General features: G+C 37.5%; 5 protein-coding genes and 1 non-coding gene across 9 annotated transcripts; 4 read left to right on the forward strand and 2 right to left on the reverse strand.

Moving 5' to 3' along the window:
* The first annotated feature begins 3,249 nt into the window (after positions 1–3,249).
* Positions 3,250–9,856, forward strand: LOC147935983 (uncharacterized). Its single transcript, XM_087468545.1, has 9 exons — positions 3,250–3,481; positions 3,578–3,862; positions 3,952–5,082; positions 5,182–5,408; positions 5,905–8,115; positions 8,226–8,444; positions 8,637–8,769; positions 8,919–9,424; positions 9,842–9,856. Exons 1-9 carry the CDS (start codon positions 3,250–3,252, stop codon positions 9,854–9,856), a joined length of 4,959 nt encoding a protein of 1,652 aa, XP_087324671.1.
* Positions 9,857–11,151: 1,295 nt separating this feature from the next.
* On the forward strand, positions 11,152–11,223 carry TRNAW-CCA (transfer RNA tryptophan (anticodon CCA)). Its single transcript has one exon. It is a non-coding gene; the product is annotated as a tRNA-Trp (tRNA).
* Positions 11,224–11,308: 85 nt separating this feature from the next.
* Positions 11,309–13,154, reverse strand: LOC104718555 (uncharacterized). Its single transcript, XM_010436319.3, has 7 exons — positions 12,831–13,154; positions 12,644–12,733; positions 12,391–12,545; positions 12,166–12,286; positions 11,962–12,081; positions 11,804–11,874; positions 11,309–11,698 (listed from the first exon to the last, which is right to left on the reverse strand). The coding sequence occupies exons 1-7, from the start codon at positions 12,945–12,947 to the stop codon at positions 11,470–11,472; spliced, it is 903 nt and encodes a 300-aa protein (XP_010434621.1). The 5' UTR covers positions 12,948–13,154; the 3' UTR covers positions 11,309–11,469.
* LOC104718556 (heat stress transcription factor A-1a) lies at positions 13,137–14,803 on the forward strand. Its single transcript, XM_010436321.2, has 2 exons — positions 13,137–13,478; positions 13,579–14,803. The coding sequence occupies exons 1-2, from the start codon at positions 13,212–13,214 to the stop codon at positions 14,644–14,646; spliced, it is 1,335 nt and encodes a 444-aa protein (XP_010434623.1). The 5' UTR covers positions 13,137–13,211; the 3' UTR covers positions 14,647–14,803.
* On the forward strand, positions 14,759–17,763 carry LOC104718558 (carboxyl-terminal-processing peptidase 2, chloroplastic). 4 transcript variants are annotated; one of them, XM_010436323.3, is made up of 13 exons: positions 14,759–14,988; positions 15,083–15,371; positions 15,478–15,627; positions 15,732–15,814; positions 15,908–16,116; positions 16,247–16,315; positions 16,401–16,519; positions 16,622–16,697; positions 16,780–16,821; positions 16,917–17,025; positions 17,098–17,195; positions 17,290–17,383; positions 17,499–17,763. In XM_010436323.3, exons 1-13 carry the CDS (start codon positions 14,911–14,913, stop codon positions 17,622–17,624), a joined length of 1,542 nt encoding a protein of 513 aa, XP_010434625.1. In that variant the 5' UTR covers positions 14,759–14,910; the 3' UTR covers positions 17,625–17,763. The 4 variants fall into 4 exon arrangements, with proteins under 4 accessions (XP_010434625.1, XP_087325086.1, XP_087325087.1 ...); XM_087468960.1 differs by having other exon boundaries at positions 14,815–14,988; positions 15,904–16,116; XM_087468961.1 differs by having other exon boundaries at positions 14,824–14,988; positions 15,064–15,371; positions 15,904–16,116.
* On the reverse strand, positions 17,752–19,687 carry LOC104718557 (syntaxin-23-like). The gene is made up of 7 exons (XM_010436322.3): positions 19,226–19,687; positions 18,994–19,090; positions 18,768–18,901; positions 18,603–18,677; positions 18,359–18,516; positions 18,201–18,277; positions 17,752–18,102 (listed from the first exon to the last, which is right to left on the reverse strand). The coding sequence occupies exons 1-7, from the start codon at positions 19,432–19,434 to the stop codon at positions 18,037–18,039; spliced, it is 816 nt and encodes a 271-aa protein (XP_010434624.1). The 5' UTR covers positions 19,435–19,687; the 3' UTR covers positions 17,752–18,036.
* Positions 19,688–20,892: the final 1,205 nt, after the last annotated feature.

The raw sequence follows: 20,892 nt of genomic DNA on the forward strand, positions 1-20,892 counted from the left end.
GAGTAGACATGATCACATATCAAAAGAAAAATGTCGATTTTTGTATAAGAAAATGAATATGCATATGATTTAAAGTTTTTAAATTGTAGTTGACGAGATTAATTATATTTGTTTAATTGAAATTAATCTAACATATTAAGTAGAATTAAGTAGTTTATACTTAATACATGATCATTACATAGAAGTTAAAAGTATAGGATGATCCGAATTAAACGCATATAATACATATGGATTGCTACATGTAACCTTTTTTGTACACGTTATTTTTTTTTCTTTCTAAAATCATGTTTTATGCGGAAATTTTGTGTCCGTTAATGGTTTGTAACGCATACAAGAGCATAAAACTTGTGACAAATGTTTTTGGAAGAAGGAAGATATTTACAAGCAAAGCAAGTGATCATAAACAAACAAAGGAGACAAAAGTGTATTTAAAACATATGTAATTAATTACTTTCATTTGTTTTATACATATCAATACAATAAAACTTGTATGTTTTTCACCAGAGCATGACATATCAGCTTTAAAATTCAAGCTGGTGTTGACACATCATTTAAAATCAAAAGCCAATAGAATTATAACAAATAATACACATCAACATTTTTAACCAGTAATAATCATTTTCTATTCTATGTCACTTTCTCTCAATTGAGAAAACCTAGCCACTCTTCCTTTGTTAGTTGTACAGAGATGTCGACAAAAATTAGAAATCGAAAGCTTTCAACTTCTTCCAGCGATATCTCATCTCGAGTTGTATCGTGATATAGATCCCCGATTTCAAGCGTTTAAGGATATGGATAGTTTTGGAAATATATAGTGAATCCAGTTGGAGGAATGGACGATGATTAGACATTACTGGCTTAGGGACTCTAAACTCGAACCTAAACCCACCTTGAAGAACTTGATCGAGCATGTAGGTTGAAGCTAATACAAAGCATAAATATTAAGGAATCATATTTAGGGATGAAGAAGCTTTGTGGCACTCTAACTTCAGAAAATTTGTCTATGGCTACGGCAAAGGCTTACCCTTATGATCCCTACGAGAGTGATGTTCACGTTGTCTTCTCACACAGTAAGTGTAGTTTGCGTTTCTGAAGTTTCAGTATCTCTAAATGGGTGTTTCTTATGCCTTTTTGTTTGTACAAATTGTAGATATCATGAAGTTGTTGATGCCAATCTTACTCGAGACAAGAGGACTGGTAAATCAGGGTTTTGCGTCTGCTGCGTATGAAGATCAAAGAAATACCACTCTTGTTGTTGGTTATTGAAGCTCTTCTTTTGATGACTCTTGCACATTGTTTTTATGTGCATTTCGGTGTTGTAATTTATTGATTTGAATGGAGCTGAAGTGTTGGCGCAGGTTATTAGTATGGATAACCATTGTGGCAAATATGTTAAGTGGGAAGAAGCGGATGAAGAGTATGCAGAGCTTTTGAAAGGGGAGAGTGTACTCGTGGGGTTTCTTGCATCGTGTTTACATGCAATCGATCTTGAATAAACCCTTTTATGTCGTGAGGTTCATTAAGAAGCAATAACTTGGATTCTAAATAAAGATGGACATCCTCATTCACACGCAAACAATTTGTACTTCTCCACAAACATTCGTAATTAGAAGTTTTGACAGTTCTTCACGATAATTCAATCAAACTTAAAAGCTAATTCAGTATCATCAATTCCAAAAGCTAATTGTCTTGAGCTACTACTGCTTTTTAATGAACAATTGTAAAGAATATGAGATTGGACATGTGAATTATTCAACAATTTCAAATCTTTTTTGGAGAATATATCGCTTATCCTGTTTTGGAAATGAGAATTTGAGCAAATCTCTGTTTTTGAGTGGGTTTGTATATATTACACTATTACAGCATAACTCTGTAAATGAATGACCGTAAAAAAAACCTTTAAATGAGCCAGAATTTTGATTGTGGGCTTTAGCAACGAAGCTCATTCAGTTAATTACACAACAACGTTGCTTGAGTTAAATGTTAGCGTGTGTGGCACACCGTAGCCATGGAACTTTTGTTGCTCGTCTAACTTATAAGTTGTAAGTCATAACTCGTCAAAGTTAATCGGAAAAAGAAGAAAAAAGCTCTCTCTCACTCTAAAATCTAAGAGAGTGAAAAACTTCTCAGCTAGAAAAACCATCCGATTTTATAATATATTTTTCTTTCAAATTATATTTTCGGTTTGGTATTTTTTTTGGTATTTTCGTTTGTTTAGTAAAAAAAAATTGTTTGTCTATTGTTTAATTAAATGTATAAGAAAATATAATAATTAAAATAATAAAAACACAAAAATAGTCAAGTAGATAATAATTTTCATTGATATTTTTCAAAAACTTTATTAATTAGACTATTTGATATCAAACAATTTATATTAAATTATGATTTTAAAAATATAGTAAAATACGAAATAAAAATATTTTATAAAAGAAAAATATAAAAGTAATCTTGCGGCGTAGCGCACGTTTATCCTAGTATATCTAATTTAAGGTTGGGATTTAGAAAATGATAGATTTTTTAGTTGGGTGTGTTTAATAAGCTAAGCATCACAATAATAGAAGATACACTAAGGTTGATTAGTGGTCGTTTTCTTTGAAATAATTTTGATGTTTAACTTTAATAATTTGTGAGTGAAAAGACAACAAACCTCTTGATGTCTTTGTAGATTGGGGAACACAGGTCGAATCTCTTTAATATGTCTTTCTCCCCTGTTCTAAATGGGTTAAGGCAATTGAGCTAATGTTGTTACCCTGGTTGGAATAGTCATTATAGTGAGTAAAGTCTAAGCTAATATAGTAGGATTGTTTAGTTTAAATTTGCTTCTGAATTATAGAACCATAAAACTAAGGAATATCTACAAAAATAACATAGAAAAAGAGGTATTTTAAAAAATGCCTCATTTATCTATGCTAAAGATTTTTTTTTTAATCTAAATCAATATGAAACTTCTGAATTTTGTATTAGTTTCATAATTGTGTCACAATTCAAATTCAGATTCGATAAACTGCATACTATTAATAACAGAACTATCAATCATATATATATTAGTAAAAGAAATTGGACAGTACAAATTAACTAGAAATGATATGAAAAATTCGAATGATGAGTTAATAAACTAGTTTAGAACGCTACAATTACTGCAATGGTCCTAACTCTAAATTCAAAACCTAAAGGGCTAAACTTATGTGAAGAGGTTAATCGTTGGGAAAGTAACGGATGGCGATCTCGGCGATTCGATTCGCTTTTTGAATGAGTGGCTTCGACGAGCTTGGGAAACGGAAAGAGGGTCTTTCTCGTTCTCCGGTGAGGGAGGATTGTTGGGGTCAGACCGGAAATCTGATCCTGATTTTCGAAACGAATCTCCCTCCGGTTTGGGATCTTATTTCTTTTAATGGAGATTCGATGCGATTGGGATTTGGAGATTTGGCATGGCTGGATATCTCGATTCGATTCGAGGATATTGGTAGAATCAGGTTTCAAGGTTCGTTTTCGTTTTTGGATTCTGTTTGTGGTGTGTTGTTCTTAAAAACGGAGATATCGTTTATGGGAGTTTTGGGGTTGGTTCTCTGGTTGTCAGGATGTTATTCTCAGCTGATACGCGGATTGGGATTTGTTTGGGCTATGATTGTGGATTTTAGATTTCGTCTTTGGTTGATTGGAGTATCTCCGGAATTATATCAGCGTATCAGGACTGATATAGGGGTATTTATCTGGGGACTGGGTTTTACTCGACAACACCGTCTTTCATTTTCTCACTTCCGTCTACTTTCTTTCAGTGGTGATTTGCGGTGGTTAGTAGCGGATAGAGCTTGGTTTTTGAGGCTAGTGATTTCTTCAATGTCTCAATCAGCGATTATGAAGGGTAAGGGCTCGCTGATGCGTACGGAAGTTGTAAAATATCAAACTCGGTCTTGGCTCAGAGGATTCAACAGTTTGATCTCACACTCATAGGGAGACTGATGAATCCAGGGGTGCAACGGATTGAGTCTTTGCTATCCACCATGCCCAAGATATGGAAGCTTGAAGACAAAGTGGTGGGAGCTGATTTGGGTCAAGGAACTTTCCAGTTCAATTTTGCGGATGCGGATGATCTTCAAGGGGTTCTTCAGAATGGTCCTTACCATTTTGATAGTTGGATGCTTTCCTTGGTTAAGTGGGAGCCCATTGTATCTCCTACTTATCCTTCTGCCATCAACTTTTGGGTGAGAGTTTCTGGCATTCCGATGCATCTGTGGGAGGTTGCTACTTTGGAGGCCATTGGCAAGAAGATTGGTATAATCCGAGATATTGATGAAGCAATTGGGAGCGTTTGTGTTACGGTAAATGGCTTCAATCCTATTGTTTTCAAGCTGTTGGTGCCGTTCGAATCTGGAGATGAAGTGGTGGTGACTCTTGAGTATGAGAAACTATCCGGCTATTGTGAAAATTGCTCTCGTCTTACCCACGATGAGAAGAGTTGTCCAGAGTTGATTAAAGCTGGTGGGAGTCACGTGTTTGAGCATCATCCTGAGAAGAGAGGTGTTCAGCGACAACAAGGGATGGGGAATCAAGGGGTTTTCCACAATGCTGGGGGCTGGGAGAAGCCTAGAACGGTAGTCAAGAGAGCTTTGGACTTCCAAGCTTATGAGTTTTCTGCTGGGGCGGGTAGTTCCGGTTTGTTTCATCAGGTTCGTCACTATGGCTCAGGGAGAGAACAGAAACGGACGTACAGTGCAGTTGCAAGCGGGTCAGGAGATAAGCGGGAGATTCAGAGGGGTCATGGAGGATACATGGGACAGGCTAATTCCTTCCCCCTTAACCGTAAGGGGAAAGGGAAAGCTTGGCCGAAACCGTTGTACAAGGCAAAAAGCGGTTTTTTAGAGAAACAGTCACAAGGGGTTCTTGGTGTTGATCCTGACGTGGTTGATCAAGGAATTGCTCAACAAGGAATAGCTAGGGAGAGTTCTCCTCCTCATGGGACTACTGCGGTTTTGGTTGATTCTGAGATTGATGAAGCGACTGATGATCTTCTCGAGGAGGGTGTTACCTCACATGGTAACCTTCCAGAAGAGGGTGAGATTGCGCTCGACCAGGTGAATGCGGGTTTGGGAGACTTGGGTTCGGGTGATGTTATCCCCAATGTATAGGATCCGAAAGGTACTTCCTCACCATCCTTAATGTTTGATTTGGATGTGAATGTAGTACATGCTGCTTTGCAAGAAGTTAATATCAGTCGTACGAGAATTGAGGGGTCGAGGAGGCCTACTTCTCTGCCTAAGAAACTAGTTAGGAAGCCTGGTTTGATTTTAGCTTCCCCTGGTAAACGTTTGCTAGTTAAAGCTTTATCTAAACCTGCAGGTGAAGGTAACAAACAGAATGGGATGGAAAACAAGGGAACAAGGCTGTGGATGGAAAACCGGCTGGCATTGGTATAAGACCAACAAAGATAGGGATGGGGGCTCTCCCAAAACCGTCGGCTAAACCGTGAAGGTCCTAAGTTGGAACTGTCAGGGCATTGGGGTTGATATGACAGAGAATTATTTGGGTGATTTGTGGAGGAAGCATCAACCAGATATTTTGTTTTTATCAGAGACAAAGAAATGTTTTTCTTATTTACAAAAATTTCAATCAAAATTTGGCTATAATAAAATGTTTACTGTTGAACCCCGAGGGGCTAGTGGTGGTTTGATTTTATTTTATAAGGATGAAATAAATCTTTCTGTTCTATTTCATAATGACCATATAATTGATACAAAAGCTGTTCTTGATCATCAATTGGTATATTTTTCTTTTGTTTATGGTGACCCGGTTCCCCAACATTGCGGAAAAGTGTGGGATAAATTAACGGACATTGGATCTTTTCGTATTGATCCTTGGTTTATTATTGGAGACTTTAATGAATTAATTGGTAACCATGAGAAGCAGGGTGGTGCCCTGCGGTCAGCTAATTCCTTCAAACCTTTTATCTCAATGATTGAGGATATTGGGATGCTTGAATTTCCATGTTATGGGGATCAATTATCCTTGCGTGGGAATCGGTGTAATAATCAAGTGATTCGTTGCCGACTTGATCGGGCTTTAGGTAATGAAGACTGGCACGCCCTCTATCCCAATTCGAAAGTAGAGTATTTGGAGATGATTGGTTCTGATCATAGTCCAATTTTAGCAACTTGTTTGACGGCGGTCTGGAGGAGACAGAGACAATTTCGGTTTGATAAGCGGTGGTTGGGTAAGGAGGGATTGGCTGGAGCGGTTGAGTCTGGTTGGAATCGGACACGGAATTTTAGGATTCCGGGTTTTGTTGATAAATTAAGGAATTGTAGGAATTCGATTTTCTGGTGGAGGAAAAATAATGTCAGTACTGGCCCATCAATTATTTCTTCTTTGAAGACTGCTCTACATGATGCGAAGATGGATGACTCGGTTTCGCTGGAAGATATTAGGGGAATTGAGAGGAAATTGAAAGAGGCATACCGGGATGAGGAGATTTATTGGCAACAAAAGAGCAGAAAATTTTGGCTAAGGGTTGGGGATAAAAACACTTCATATTTTCACGCATCCACTAAACAACGGTGGATTCGGAATAGGATAATTGGTTTATTTGGTGCAAATAACGTTTGGGATGAATCAGCGTCGGGTATGGAACATATAGCTACAACATATTTTGAGGATCTGTTCAAGAAATCCGACGGTGGAGGTATTTCTGAGATGCTACAAGCAATTGATCCGATTGTTACGGCAGGTATGAACAGAGATCTTATCAGGGATATCTCGGAAAGGGAAGTCAGACAAGCTCTGTTTGCTATGCATCCGGAGAAAACTCCAGGTCCTGATGGGATGACAGCTTTGTTTTTCCAAAGATTTTGGTCTTCTCTCAAAGGGGATTTAGTGGCTCTAATTAAAGAGTTTTTTCGCACTGGCAGTTTTGATCCGCTTCTAAATGAGACCAATATTTGTCTTATTCCTAAAGTGGATCAGCTTCCGCGGATGGCGGAGTTTAGACCTATAAGCTTATGTAATGTGAGCTATAAGATTATTTCAAAAGTGTTGTGTTTCCGTCTGAAACGTCTATTGCCTCGTTTGGTTTCAGAAACTCAATCAGCTTTTGTTTCTGGACGGTTAATTACTGATAACATCCTGGTGGCTCAAGAGATATTTCACGGATTAAATACTAATAGTAGGTGTAATTCGGAATTTTTGGCATTTAAAACGGATATGAGTAAGGCATATGATCGGGTAGAGTGGGATTTTCTGGAGGCGGTTTTGGTCAAGTTAGGATTTGATAGGAGATGGATTTCGTGGATTATGTGGTGTGTATCGTCAGTGTCGTACCAAGTTCTTCTGAATGGTCATTCCAGAGGGTTTATTAGACCTCAGAGGGGGTTACGACAAGGGGACCCTCTATCTCCATATTTATTTACTCTTTGCACAGAGGTCTTGATAGCTAATATTAAGAAGGCTGAAAGGGAGAAAAAATTGACGGGTATTACCATCGTCCGTGGTAGTCCTACTGTCTCGCATTTGCTGTTTGCGGATGATAGCCTGTTCTTTTGCAAAGCAACTGCCCAGGAATGTAGGACGGTTATGGATATAATTGGTACCTATGGCAGAGCTTCAGGTCAAGAGGTCAATCTGGCTAAATCATCTATTATGTTTGGCAAAAAGGTTACTCCGGATATTCGATCCCAGTTAAAGTTAGTTATTGGGATTTCTAAGGAGGGTGGCATGGGTTCTTACTTGGGTATTCCTGAGAATCTTCAAGGATCGAAAACTAAGGTGTTTAGCTACGTTAAGGATCGGCTAGATGATCGTGTTAATGGCTGGTCTGCAAAGTGTTTGTCGAAGGGTGGCAAGGAAATTATGATTAAATCAGTGGCTTTGGCATTACCTACCCATGTTATGTCGTGTTATAAGCTACCTCAGGAACTAACATCTAAATTAACAAGTGCAATTTCCACTTTCTGGTGGAAGTCCAATGATAAAGCTTGTGGTATGCATTGGGTTGCGTGGGACAAACTATGTAAAGATAAAGCTGAAGGGGGACTTGGCTTCCGAGCTCTGGAACAATTTAATGAGGCTATGTTGGCCAAACAGTTTTGGCGTCTAATTCATTACCCAACGTCTTTAATGGCTAAGGTGATGAAAAGTTGATATTTCAGGAACAAACATCTTCTTATGGCAAAAAAACATATAATCCGTCCTTTGCTTGGAGAAGTATTTATTCCATCAAGGGATTGGTGGAGCAGGGGGCGCGATGGGCGGTAGGCTCTGTCAATTCCATTTCGGTTTGGCGTGATCCATGGATACCGGATATTCGCCCTAGACCGGCGAATGGTCGAGGGAGGTTGTGGCTTCCGAGTTTAATGGTTAATCATTTAATTAACCCGGAGACTAAGAATTGGCATCTACCTACTTTGAAGGAGTTTTTTGATCTGGGGGATATACAACTAATCCAGAGTATGTCGGTTAGTAGAACTCATCAACCGGATAGATTAATATGGCATTATACTAAATCTGGGAAATATTCGGTCAAATCATGTTACCGGTTAGCTCGGGAATTAATTATAGATGTAGAGTATGGGCCGATGTGTACGGCTTTGCGGGCCCAATCGTGGAAACTTGATGTACCATCCAAGATCCAACACTTTTTTTGGCAGATTGGTTCGGGTACTCTACCTGTGTTGGAGCGTCTTGCACATCGGGGTGTTCGTTGTGACACCGTGTGTAAGAGATGCGATTCTGCAGTTGAAACTATAAACCATGCGTTCTTTGAGTGCCCTAGGTCTCGATGTATTTGGGAGTTGTCGCCTATACGGATGGACCAGGGGGTTTTCCATACACATCGATTTATGCGAATTTAGACTTTATTTTTTGGCGGGCGTCTTCGCAATCCGGGGTCTCGGATATCGGCATTCAACTACCTTGGATTATTTGGTCAGTTTGGAAAGATAGGAATAAAAAGGTTTTCCAGGGTATTGAGGTAGAATCTCTTGAGATTTTGAATCAAGCGGCTACGGATAAATTATTGTGGGAGGAGGCCAAGTCTTACTCAGTGAATTATCTGGATCCTCCGTCTTTTTCGGAGGACAGGGGTTCCTCTCCCCGATGCCAATTTGATGGTTCTTGGAAAGGTACAGATCCCTACCAGGGTTTGGGCTGGTGGTGCTGCAATGGAGAGCTTACAACGATCCTGTTGGGAGCACGGAGTCACCGTCGAAGTATATCACCTCTACATGCAGAATTACAAGCGCTGATCTGGGCTATGGAGTCTTTACTGGTGGCTGGAGTCGATTGTCAGGCTTTTGAGACGGATAGCGTAGAGCTAACGGCGATGGTGCAGACGCCGGAAGACTGGCCGGCTTTTTCTAATCTGCTGGAGGATTTCTCACTGCTTCGAAGTTCCTATACCTCCTTTACCCTCACCAGGATTCCACGAGACGCTAATGTCAGAGCCGATTGCCTAGTTCGATTTTCACGATCTCTACCTTCAAAATCTACTTTTGTAAACTCGTTTGCTTCTGTTTGGGCAACCAATTTTGGAGTTTTATTTTAATATTTATAGTTTGGTTAAAAAAAAAAAAAAAAACTTATGTGAAGAGGCTCGTAAGTCAAGATTAATCAATCTCAGTTTCGTTGACTATGGTTAAATCAAATCTTAACTACTGGGGTTACTTCATCATTCATTATAGTATAGGTATATATATTTCAACTACGATAGTATGTATTTAACTATTTATATACTTTTCACGTCAAGTGGATTTAAAGAATTAATAAATTTGACTTACGTTGTCAATTCGAATAGAGTTTGTTCACCTTATAAAGTAAGTTAAAATATTTAAACCCATTATATCGTGTTATTCAGGCGCGTATGGTTTAAACCTTTTATAGATTTGAGCATATGTTTCGAAGAATACAAATATATTTCTGTAATCGCTACATAATTAATTCTTTTAGGGAAGGATTTATTGGTTGTCAAGATTCTAAAGGAATGATTTGTTTATAGTTTCGTATAGAATAGGATTTTATATTTTATAATACTGTCCTTTCAGATTATCAACCCGACAAAGAATATATGATTAGATTATCAAATTGGTGCAAATTGCTAATATTTTAATAAATATGCTATTGATTTATATAGTTCATTCAAAAAGGAGAGATTCCTCGCATGTATCAACGACTCTCTAGGTTAATTTCTAAAAACTAGTACTAAGTGATTGTTTTCATGTGTTTAATCCTTTTCTGGTCGATATATACGCGTATATATACATAAACTATATAATATACGTATAATATACGTATAATATACTCAAAGTCTCAAATGATGAGCATATCATTCGATAAATTTCCACCGTTTATATGTGTAGGTGGGCGTGTGCGACATAGACATATATGTATTATTATTATATACATATATAAGAAGGATTGATGTCTGTTTGTAACATGATTAGGTCCACAAAAGAGTCAAGACCATCATTAATGTCAATGTAAATGGTAACACGTCACCACCACATATATACAACGCCTATAATAGCACACATGACATTTGCGTATACAGTATGTATGTGTGAGTTCTTTTGTCAATACATTAATAATTCTTCTATAATGCATTCTATAAACTATTTCCAATAATGGTGGTGATATATGATATCATGTCAACATTATTAGTAATTTCCTTTACAAAAAAATGATTAAAGAATGAAAACACACACACACAAGCCAACTTTACTATAAACATCATCAGCCAAACTCTTCTTTAACAACTGTAATCATTTTCCCAAGAAGATTAAAATCACTAATCATACGATTTACTTTTCTTTCTCTTCTTGTCAACATACTCATATGATTTTCTAAAAATGTTTTTTGAAGACTTCTTTTGTTTTGTTGCCTCGGGTCATTTACATTTTTTTCTCTCTAGGGAGAAAGCTACTTGGACGTTTGTATTAGCACCACGTGTCAAGCTTAGAACGTTTTAAAAGCTTTGCTTACAGTTTTTGTTTTTTAAAATTTTATCCAACCAACACCTACCCATCTCAGATATTTTCTCGTAAATCATAATCAGATATCAAATTATAGTGGAGATCACTGGAGAACCTTTCTTTATTACACAGATTAATGTACAAATTAAGTAATATTTATAAGGTTATTAAAATAAAATAAGAGAATAAGACATCCGGATCCGTGGCGCAATGGTAGCGCGTCTGACTCCATATCAGAAGGCTGCGTGTTCGATTCACGTCGGGTTCAATCCCCCGAACATTTAATCCGGAATTTTAATTTTCTTTTTAAATTTCTGTAACCGGCACGATATGCTAGTGGGGAACAACGGAACGGCAGAAAACATCTGAGCTCTAATATAGTGAAACGACACGCAATCCGGCACTTTTTTGCCCCTTCTTAGCAAACTGGTTCAGGCAAAATATACTATTGAGGTACTACTAAGAACAACAAGCATTACAAACAGCAGCAAATTTACGGAGTTGAGAAAATTAATCAATCAGCTGGTTCTTCAGGCTTCACAAAGAACTCTATATAAGCAATCCGACTTGGTGGTTGATACCCTGCAGATTCCACTTGTGGAGCTAAAGCTTTAGCAACCGAAACCAAGTGTTGAACTTTCAGCATTCCTCCTCTTCCAATTGTCAGTTTGCTTCCCCTGTTTTCTCTCACTACGTTTCCTGGTATATTTGCTGTTGTTGCCTTCAAAAACTTGTATTTGTACCTATAATCAACCAAAGATCATTAGCGATTGTTGATATTTGTACCTACAATTCTTGATTAGTAAAGCTTCTTTTGATCAACTAGAATGAATTGAGTTCATTGTTACCCATAGGAGACTTCGGTATCACAATGAAAGGCAAGGAGAAGATCTGTGTTGGCATAATACATGAAGTCTATCTGCAAAAGTGGATATATCAAATGTAATGACTTGATTCTTTCACAGAAAGAATACTTTACCAAGAAACAAGTGAGAAACACACAAACCTGTAGGTCTCCATGTCCTTCTCCTCTGAAGGTAACACAAGGAGGTTCCTTTCGAAGGCTGATCTGTACACTTGATCCAGGCCACTCAAGATCATCTATTGCTTCTTTCAGCGCCGCTGACTGATACATTAACAAAACCATTTGAGAAAAAGGTCGGACTAAACATCTTGAATGAACAGCAATACTTAACTATGCTACTACTACCTTTACGGTAAAAGTAAGTGGAACACTTCCTGCCTGCTCAAAGTTATAGTCCCATGTCACGGTTTCCGGGATTCTCGTTCTTATCTCAGAGTAGATGCAAGCGTTTAGTGTATCAACAGATCTAGTAAACACACAGACACACATCAGCTAACTCAATCAGTAATATTCACAAAACTGGAAGTGATATTTCTGAAATAACAAAAGCAGAGGATCATAAGTTTATACTTGAGAAGAAGCTCCATATCAGGACCTGGATACTTAATCTCAATAGTATTCGAATGTCCAGGTGATGAAAATGTGTTCAAGCAATCCACAAGAAGACCTAAACTAATTCCAAATCTCGGTCTCCCTTGAGCTCCATACTCGTATTTCGTGAATAGCTTTCTCAGATTAAACCTCAAAACATTTCAGATTCCACATAAACAAAGATGGTGAAATCGAATTTTTTTTTTTTTTAGAGGAACTGAGAAATCGATACCTCGCGTTGAAGATAAACCTTGGCTTGAAGACAACCTGATTCCTCCACGATTAATACTATTCCGTGTTCAGATAACTCCACTAACGCATCCTGGATTCGCACAATTTTTCACAGAGAGATCAGTGACGATCGATGAAATTAAAAATACCCTAGATGGATTTTTTTTCAAAGGATTGAGATCAAAGACCTGGTGGCGTTTCCATCGGACGCAAGTGAGTGCATCGACCATTCCTTGAACATTATCGAGCTGGCAAATAAGGTCCGGCGTGTCTGGTTCAATCGCCGGCGACGAGGACAAGCTCATCTCTCTCTCTGACTCTCCCTCTCTCTCTCGCTTCGCTTTCCCGTCAAAAAAGTAATGATTTAATGGGCTATCTTATAAAGAAGGCCCATTTATTAATAAAAACCCACCTCACAGTGTCCCGACACGTGTCTTCTCGTTATCACGGAAGGGAACATAAAAGGGTATTATTGTAAATTACTAGTCACTTTCTCCCTTTCTTCTCGCTCCCTCTTTTTTTTTTTTTTTTTTTTTGTTTCTCTCTCTATCTCTCTGATCCGTACGAAGATGGATGGTGTTGTTGCCGGCGGCGAGTCTGTGCCGCCGCGGAATCCTCATCCAGCGACGTTGCTTAGTGCTAACGCTTTACCGCCTCCTTTCCTTAGCAAGACGTATGACATGGTGGAAGATCCGGCGACGGACGCGATTGTTTCGTGGAGTCCGACGAACAATAGCTTCATCATTTGGGATCAATCGGAGTTTGCTCGTTATCTTCTACCTAAACACTTCAAACACAACAATCTCTCCAGCTTTATTCGCCAGTTAAATACATATGTAAGTAATGAACTCTCGGAATAATTATGTCACCGCTTGATGCGTTGGATTAGATTGACTCGATTATGTTTTTTGATTCTGGCGAATTTCTGATGAACAGGGTTTTAAAAAAGTGTCAGAACGGTATGAATTTGCGAATGAAGATTTCCTAAGAGGTCAAAAACATCTATTGAAGAAGATAAGCAGGAAAAGATCTGCTCAGGGTCATGGTGGTAGTAGTACTAGTAATACTCAATCGCATCAGTTGTCTCAGGGTCAAGGTTCACTGGCTGCGTTATCTTCATGTGTAGAGGTTGGGAGGTTTGGGCTAGAGGAAGAGGTTGAACAGCTTAAAAGAGACAAAAACGTGTTGATGCAGGAACTTGTCAAGTTACGCCAGCAGCAACAAACGACAGACAGTAAACTTCAGGTTATGGTTAAACGTCTTCAGGTTATGGAGCTGAGGCAACAACAGATCATGTCTTTCCTTGCTAAAGCTGTCCAGAACCCTACTTTCCTCTCTCAGTTCATACAGAAGCAGGCTGATAGTAATAATATGCATGTGACTGAGGCTAATAAGAAGCGGAGGCTCAGAGAAGATACTACTGAGAATCAGAGTCATATCCATAGCTCGGCTGCATCAGATGGACATGGACAGATAGTTAAGTACCAGCCTGTTAGAAGCGATTCAATGATGTGGAACATGATGAAAACAGATGATGAGTACCAGTTTCTTGATGGCTTCCCGTCGCCAAACCGGGTATCAGGAGTCACTCTTCAAGAGGTACTGCCCAGAACAACTTCAGGACAGTCACAGGCATATGCACCCGCAGCATCGGGACAACATTTGTCGTACTTACCCTCTACTTCAACTCCTTTACCTGATACCGTAATGCCACAATTGACAAGAGAGAGCATCAACGACTTCCCTGCAGAAAACTACATGGATACAGAGAATATTGTCTCAGAGCCATTCATCTCTCCAAGCCCGTTCCTTGACGGAATAGAAGACCCCGACATCGATGAACTGGTGGATAACTGTGAATTACTTGAAGAATGTCTGGCAGAAATCCCAGTTCTTGGAGATGAAACAGCTACACTAGAGAACAGCAACAACACAAATGATAGACATATGGATAAGTTTATAGAAGAGTTGGGTCTTCTCACATCAAAGACGGAACAATTATAAAGGATTAGCTAATGTTTATTTAGTATCAAATGTAAAGTCCTTCTCTACTAACGTTTATGGTTAGGAATTGGGGACAAAAGAAAAGGATATTTTAAAGTTTAAAGTCTCTTTTGTATAATAGAAGAGTTATTAATTATTTATTTATTATTGAGAGAAATTTATTTTATTATTAATTGTAGTATAGAAAATAGACAACTTCTCGAATCATATTTTCGATAAGAAAAACAGAGTTGTGAATTTCCCGGGGGAAGCTCATTCATTTCAATGGAGGTCCTTGCGAGCTCTTCATTATCCCCAATTTTTACTAAGCCTAACAAAACAAACCCTAATTTCTCAATCCAGGTACTTTTTTTTTTGCATAAAGTTTGAATCTTTCTCTCCTGAAATTCCCATGGAAACCTCCAATTTGTGTAACAGATTTTTTGAAGCTTTGCAGGTGAAACTGTGGGTAACTCAACCTCCAAAGATTGTGAAAGCTAGCAACTTTAGGTATGGTCGAACTCGTAGTAACAAACCAAGGAGCAATGCTACAAACCCGGGACTTGTGCTCGTCTGTAATAGATTTCTGTGTGTTATCGAAAGAAATGATCATAGGAAATTATCTGGGAAGGTTATGATGAAATCTTCAGTCAATTTTAGACAGAATCTCTCTGCTGCATTAGTTCGGCTAGTTTCTGTGCTTCTCGTCTCTTCCATTTCTGTTGTTACCACTGATTCACCATCATGTAAGTTCTGTTTCTACATAATTGAGAAACCATGCCAAAAACTGAGGAATGCAATTTGATTTCATTTGTTTGGCTTTTTTTTTTTTTGTTTTCTCTATCTCTTTAGGGGGTCTTAGTGAAGAGAATCTTCTCTTCCTTGAGGCTTGGAGAACGATTGATCGTGCATATATAGATAAAACCTTCAATGGGCAAAGCTGGTTTCGTTACAGAGAGACTGCTTTACGAAATGAGCCTATGAACACTCGAGAAGAGACATGTATGTGTTAATTTTTTGACAAATGCTTTATTAACCCCCCCCCCCCCCCCCTTTACAATGTTAGTACAAGTTGCTTCTGATTTTGGTGTTTGTTTGTGTTTTAGACATGGCTATCAAGAAAATGGTTGCAACACTAGATGATCCTTTTACTCGTTTCTTGGAGCCCGGAAAGTTTAAGAGTTTGCGGGTAAGAATATCTGAAAATAGGCTTGTCCTGAATCTAGCAAATACATTAGATTGTATGTAAGATTTAGTAATTATATGGTTTGGTTGAAGGCAGTCGGGGACTCAAGGTGCGGTTACGGGTGTTGGACTGTCGATAGGTTACCCTGCTGCATCAGATGGATCACCGGCTGGACTTGTTGTTATATCAGCTGCTCCAGGAGGTCCTGCGAGCAGGGCGGGAATCTCACCCGGTGATGTTATTCTAGGAATTGATAAGATAACCACAGAACCTATGACCATATACGATGCTGCACAGATGTTGCAGTGAGTTACATTTTCAGTTTTCTTCCTTCCTTTACTTTGAAAAACCTGAGTGTGACGAAATAAATAATCATTCTGAAGCAAGAAATGAGGAAACTTTTCGTACCGAGATAATGCGTTGGTTGAAATGCAGGGGACCTGAAGGAAGCACAGTGGAGCTAGCGATCCGCAGTGGACCTGAAACGAGACTCTTAACTTTGACGTACTTTTTTTTTTTTATCATTTTCCTACATTTATCTTCGTTTTTTCAACGTTCATTGAGTAACTACGATTGTTGTTTATTACAGGCGAGAGCGGGTTTCTGTGAATCCGGTTAAGTCAAGATTATGTGAACTTCCTGGTTCTGGGAGTAACTCCCCTAAGATTGGGTATATCAAGCTTAGAACATTCAATCAAAATGCTTCTAGTATGTATTCATTCTTTGGCATTACTGATTCCTTCTTACAAATTTGTCTACTCTCTCTGGTTTATTACGTATCTCTTAAAGGCAGAACACTTTTTTTTGTAGGTGCGGTAAGGGAAGCAATTGAAACCTTGAGAGGAAACAATGTAAATGCATTCGTCTTGGACCTTCGAGACAATAGGTGATGACTATTGAAAAACTCCTTGTTGTTTCTGCAATAGCCTTTCTTAAACAGTTGGTATTCTTTTTCTTTCTTGTTGCAGTGGAGGTTCTTTCCCAGAAGGAATTGAGATTGCTAAATTTTGGTATAACCTCATAAACTGTTACATCCAACAAATCAGAAAATTTCAAGATCCACAGCTATCATAATAGAAACTTCAACTGTTGTTGCTGTCTACAGGTTAGATAAAGGAGTGATTGTGTATATTTGTGATAGTCGAGGTGTTAGAGATATATATGATACTGATGGAAGCAATGCTATTGCAACCTCTGAGCCTCTTGCCGTTCTCGTATGAGCTTCCATCCTTCCTTTGTAAATGCCATGGAATATTTAGTTCTCACACATTCTTTCTCTTATCCAGGTTAACAAGGGCACCGCAAGTGCCAGTGAGATATTAGCAGGCGCATTGAAAGATAACAAACGTGCTCTTGTTTATGGAGAAGCAACTTATGGAAAAGGGTAAACAAAAGGCGTGATTTTTATTCTTCTTCTTCTTCTTCTCAGTTACTGACCCTTTTGTAATATTCTTGAGACTTTGAAACACATTTTGCAGGAAGATACAGTCAGTGTTTGAGCTTTCTGATGGTTCGGGCTTGGCAGTAACAGTTGCTCGATACGAAACACCAGCTCACACAGATATAGACAAGGTCTGAAACTACTTACTTCCACATATTATGATTTAGTGTATGGTCATCACTACACTACATGCAAACATGTTCTTACAGTCTGTTCTTTTTCTACTCGTTGCTGGTTTTTGAATAGGTCGGTGTTACGCCTGATCATCCATTGCCAAAGTCGTTTCCAAAAGATGAAGAGGCGTTCTGTGGATGCCTTAAGGATCCTACAGCTGCTTGTTATCTCAATCAAGGCCTGCTATTTTCTAGATGATTGATTTTGATTGGTTCAAACTTCGTTCTGAATATCATATGAGTGAATTTTTTTGATTCAACTGTTGCATTCATTGAAAGATTCACATATCTTCATGTTAAACTAATTCGAAATCAGGAATTTCACATTTAAGCACAAACAGAGGATTTTCCCTTCATCATTCAATCTGATCTGCAACAAGTCAATATATAATATCACAGAGAGAAAGCAACAGCACTCTCTCACAGAACCAACATTCAGACACGTTCAAAACCAAACTGATACCGAAACCAAACCAAAATGCTATATATTAAGAGACAAAAGAAAAATAGTTCAATCCTTGCATGGGCACTATTAAGTGACAAACATAAGCTCAGTATACTTCCTGATAGATGATGGAGCACTTGTCCACGCTTTCATGAGTTGTGAAGAATCAAACCGCGAGCACTACAATGACAATCAGGAGCACGATACCAAAAGTAACCAAGAGCAAGCAAGCCTGCATGAAAGAAAAAATGGAAAGAAGAAGTTTATATAGGTTGATCTGATTCTCCAAAAACCCATTCATGATATGTATTAAAAGTTTGAATATTATACCAGTGAAGAATATGATCGATGGGAGTTTCCTTGTGCAATTGCAGCATGGTAGTTATCGATGCGAGGTTTAATCTCATCTATGAAGAGAAAGTGTTAGAACGAGGATACGAGGACATAAGTAAGCGTTTTGGGATAACAGGATTTAGAATCAGTTTTACCAATCATGGCTTCTTCATCGTGTACCACCACTGCCATGTTTTTTAAGGTTTCGCCCATCTCGCCAATACTCTGCTGTATTTCTTGTATCAGTTGCTCTCTTTCCTCAATTCTAGGCACATTAAACGCAATCATCTTGTTCAAAAGTGCAAGTTCTTGTCTGCAACAAGAGGAACAAGAAACCAATTTAGTAGAAGCGTGAGGAATCCGAACAAAGATGGAGACTTTTGTCGGTACAAAACTTACCTCTTTGATTCCAAAAGAAGAGCCTGCTGCTCCGGATCCTTCTCTGCTTTCACATCTGCTTTACTGGCTGTATAGCTAATCTTACCAAGGCCAAGTAATCAATACACCAAAACCACAAAATAAACATAAAAACATTTTCAAACTCTTGAATGAGCATTATCAAACCTTGAGGGAAGAGATGGCTTGTGGACATGAGGAGAATACACAGTTTCTCTTTCAGCAGCTACACCCTGAGCCTTTAGAAACTCATTCAATACAGCTTGAAAGTCTTTTGCAAGATCCACAATCTTCTTCCTTTGCTAACCCACCAATATATATTAAACAAAACCATCAAATTCCCTATTAAATGAAGAGAAGAACAAAGAATCATTCCTTAATAAAAAACACTCACATCAACAACACCTCTCAGATGATAAGTTTCATTAGCTTCTTTGAGTTTAGCCGACGTATCCTTCACAAGCCGTCCAATATGTAATCTCGTCAAGTGCCTAAACACAAACACAAATCACAACCAAGCAAACTGAACCATTTACAACCACTGAAATTAAGAAACAATTTTTCATTTCAAGAACCTAATAAACCCACCAAAAAAATGGAGAAAACTTTGAGAAGTAAGAACTTACAGCTTGTCACGAAGCTCAGGGGTGTCTTTAGAAGTACCAAGAGTGTTGACAAGACGATGGAAAGAAGAAACACCTGTATTGATCTGAAAGACACCTGAAGCAACAGCTTGAGTCTTATCTTGTCGACCACCACCAACACCACCATTGATGCTCATTAAAGAAGCTAATGATTTTTTTCCTCTTCCCGCCTCTAAATCCTTGAAACTCATCCTTTTTGTATCTCTCTCTCTCTCTCTTGCCTCGATAACCCCACCACTAAAATGATCCTACTTTCTAACTCTCAAGAAAATGAAAAATTCTAATTTTTTTTTTGTTTTGTTTTCACAGTAACGGAGATTGGGGACGTGACTCAGAATCTCTCTGGGAAAGAATTGAGAGAAAACGTGAACGGCGGGAGAAACGTGAAATGTCACATTACATTCATTCTTGAGAATTAAAAAGCCTGTCGCACCTTTTCGTTTCGGGAAACATATCATTTTTTTTTCCTTTTGTCTAAACGGGAAACATATCATTGACTGTATTCAATATTATTGAACAAAAAAATGATATATTTCGTGGAAGATCAGATAATATAAGTTTTGTTGACTAGCCATTTAAAGCATTAAATATTATTGACCAAGTCATAATACATATACATTGTTAAACTTATATGAGATAACTGATTAGTGATATAAATGATTAGTCAACAAAAAATAATGTATTATATATAACCTCCCATAAAACTTATAATTTTTTGGTCTAAATTTGAAAGTTTATGCATTAAACAAAAATTAGATAATTTAATAATTTTTGTGCTCACCAAAACGAAAAGACTTTTAATCGAATTATTTGTACATAAAAAAAAAAAATGCATTTTGATTATTTCTTTTGGTTCATATTACTCAACATTCTTTGCTTTTTACATCTTAACTGTAAAATCAAGCTTATTTAGACTGTTATACATTTTAATGTTATTTGTTCATGTGCAACAAATATCCTTTGCAATTATATTTTCGGTTAGAATTGAAAATAAATATATTATTTGTTTACATCAATTAAGTTGAAGATATTTTAAACTTAATAAATTTTCATGAATTATATTTATGACGTGGATATTATTTTTACATAAACTGTATAATCTACTATTTATGTAATTAAAACACATTCCTATATCTTCTCTATTATGTAAGAGGTGATTTGTTAAATTTGTTGATGTAATACTCTTTTACGTTTTCTAAAAACAACAAATGTTTTAAAAAAATATTTACTTTTGTAAAATACTATGAGAACCGCTGTGCTAAATTTTATTTGTCTATTAACAAACAAAAATAATATACATGTGATAGAAATTCCATAATTACATTTTATGGACATAAACCCTAATTCAATAATGTGTTTATGTGATTTTATCTTTATATCATAGTATTTGCTATATTTTTAATTAAACTTTTTGAAGAGTAAAGGATGACTTCAATTTTGGATGTTCAAATAACTCATTCAACAAGTAGGGGTGTATTGAACTTGATATTTTAGGAAATTTACTGGGATTTAAATATTTTAGAATTTTGAGAGATTTGAGTTTAATTTTTAGGAGATGTGGTTATTAAATTTGGGATTTTAGGATTTGGTGAGATTTGGGTTTTGAGATTTGTTGAGATTTGATTATTGAATTTTAGGTGATTTTGATA

This window comes from Camelina sativa, chromosome 10 (assembly GCF_030686135.1).
Source record: "Camelina sativa cultivar CO46 ecotype springtype chromosome 10, ASM3068613v1".
Lineage (NCBI taxonomy): Eukaryota > Viridiplantae > Streptophyta > Magnoliopsida > Brassicales > Brassicaceae > Camelina > Camelina sativa.

What these genes read in the sequence shown, in the direction of transcription:
- LOC104718556 (XM_010436321.2), top strand. Translation starts at nt 13,212, where the DNA reads ATGGATGGTGTTGTTGCCGGCGGCGAGTCTGTGCCGCCGCGGAATCCT. An exon ending in TTCGCCAGTTAAATACATAT is followed by an intron (nt 13,479 to 13,578) that starts GTAAGTAATGAA and finishes TCTGATGAACAG; the next exon opens with GGTTTTAAAAAAGTGTCAGA.
- LOC104718557 (XM_010436322.3), bottom strand. Translation starts at nt 19,434, where the DNA reads ATGAGTTTCAAGGATTTAGAGGCGGGAAGAGGAAAAAAATCATTAGCT. An exon ending in CCTGAGCTTCGTGACAAGCT is followed by an intron (nt 19,091 to 19,225) that starts GTAAGTTCTTAC and finishes GTTTGTGTTTAG; the next exon opens with GCACTTGACGAGATTACATA. An exon ending in ATCTGAGAGGTGTTGTTGAT is followed by an intron (nt 18,902 to 18,993) that starts GTGAGTGTTTTT and finishes TTGGTGGGTTAG; the next exon opens with CAAAGGAAGAAGATTGTGGA.
- LOC104718555 (XM_010436319.3), bottom strand. Translation starts at nt 12,947, where the DNA reads ATGAGCTTGTCCTCGTCGCCGGCGATTGAACCAGACACGCCGGACCTT. An exon ending in GATATGGAGCTTCTTCTCAA is followed by an intron (nt 12,287 to 12,390) that starts GTATAAACTTAT and finishes TGTGTTTACTAG; the next exon opens with ATCTGTTGATACACTAAACG. An exon ending in CACTTACTTTTACCGTAAAG is followed by an intron (nt 12,082 to 12,165) that starts GTAGTAGTAGCA and finishes TTAATGTATCAG; the next exon opens with TCAGCGGCGCTGAAAGAAGC.
- LOC147935983 (XM_087468545.1), top strand. Translation starts at nt 3,250, where the DNA reads ATGAGTGGCTTCGACGAGCTTGGGAAACGGAAAGAGGGTCTTTCTCGT. An exon ending in TGGTAGAATCAGGTTTCAAG is followed by an intron (nt 3,482 to 3,577) that starts GTTCGTTTTCGT and finishes TCTGGTTGTCAG; the next exon opens with GATGTTATTCTCAGCTGATA. An exon ending in TGAGTGCCCTAGGTCTCGAT is followed by an intron (nt 8,770 to 8,918) that starts GTATTTGGGAGT and finishes TTATTTGGTCAG; the next exon opens with TTTGGAAAGATAGGAATAAA.
- LOC104718558 (XM_010436323.3), top strand. Translation starts at nt 14,911, where the DNA reads ATGGAGGTCCTTGCGAGCTCTTCATTATCCCCAATTTTTACTAAGCCT. An exon ending in GAAAGTTTAAGAGTTTGCGG is followed by an intron (nt 15,815 to 15,907) that starts GTAAGAATATCT and finishes GGTTGAAGGCAG; the next exon opens with TCGGGGACTCAAGGTGCGGT. An exon ending in ATTGAGATTGCTAAATTTTG is followed by an intron (nt 16,822 to 16,916) that starts GTATAACCTCAT and finishes TGCTGTCTACAG; the next exon opens with GTTAGATAAAGGAGTGATTG.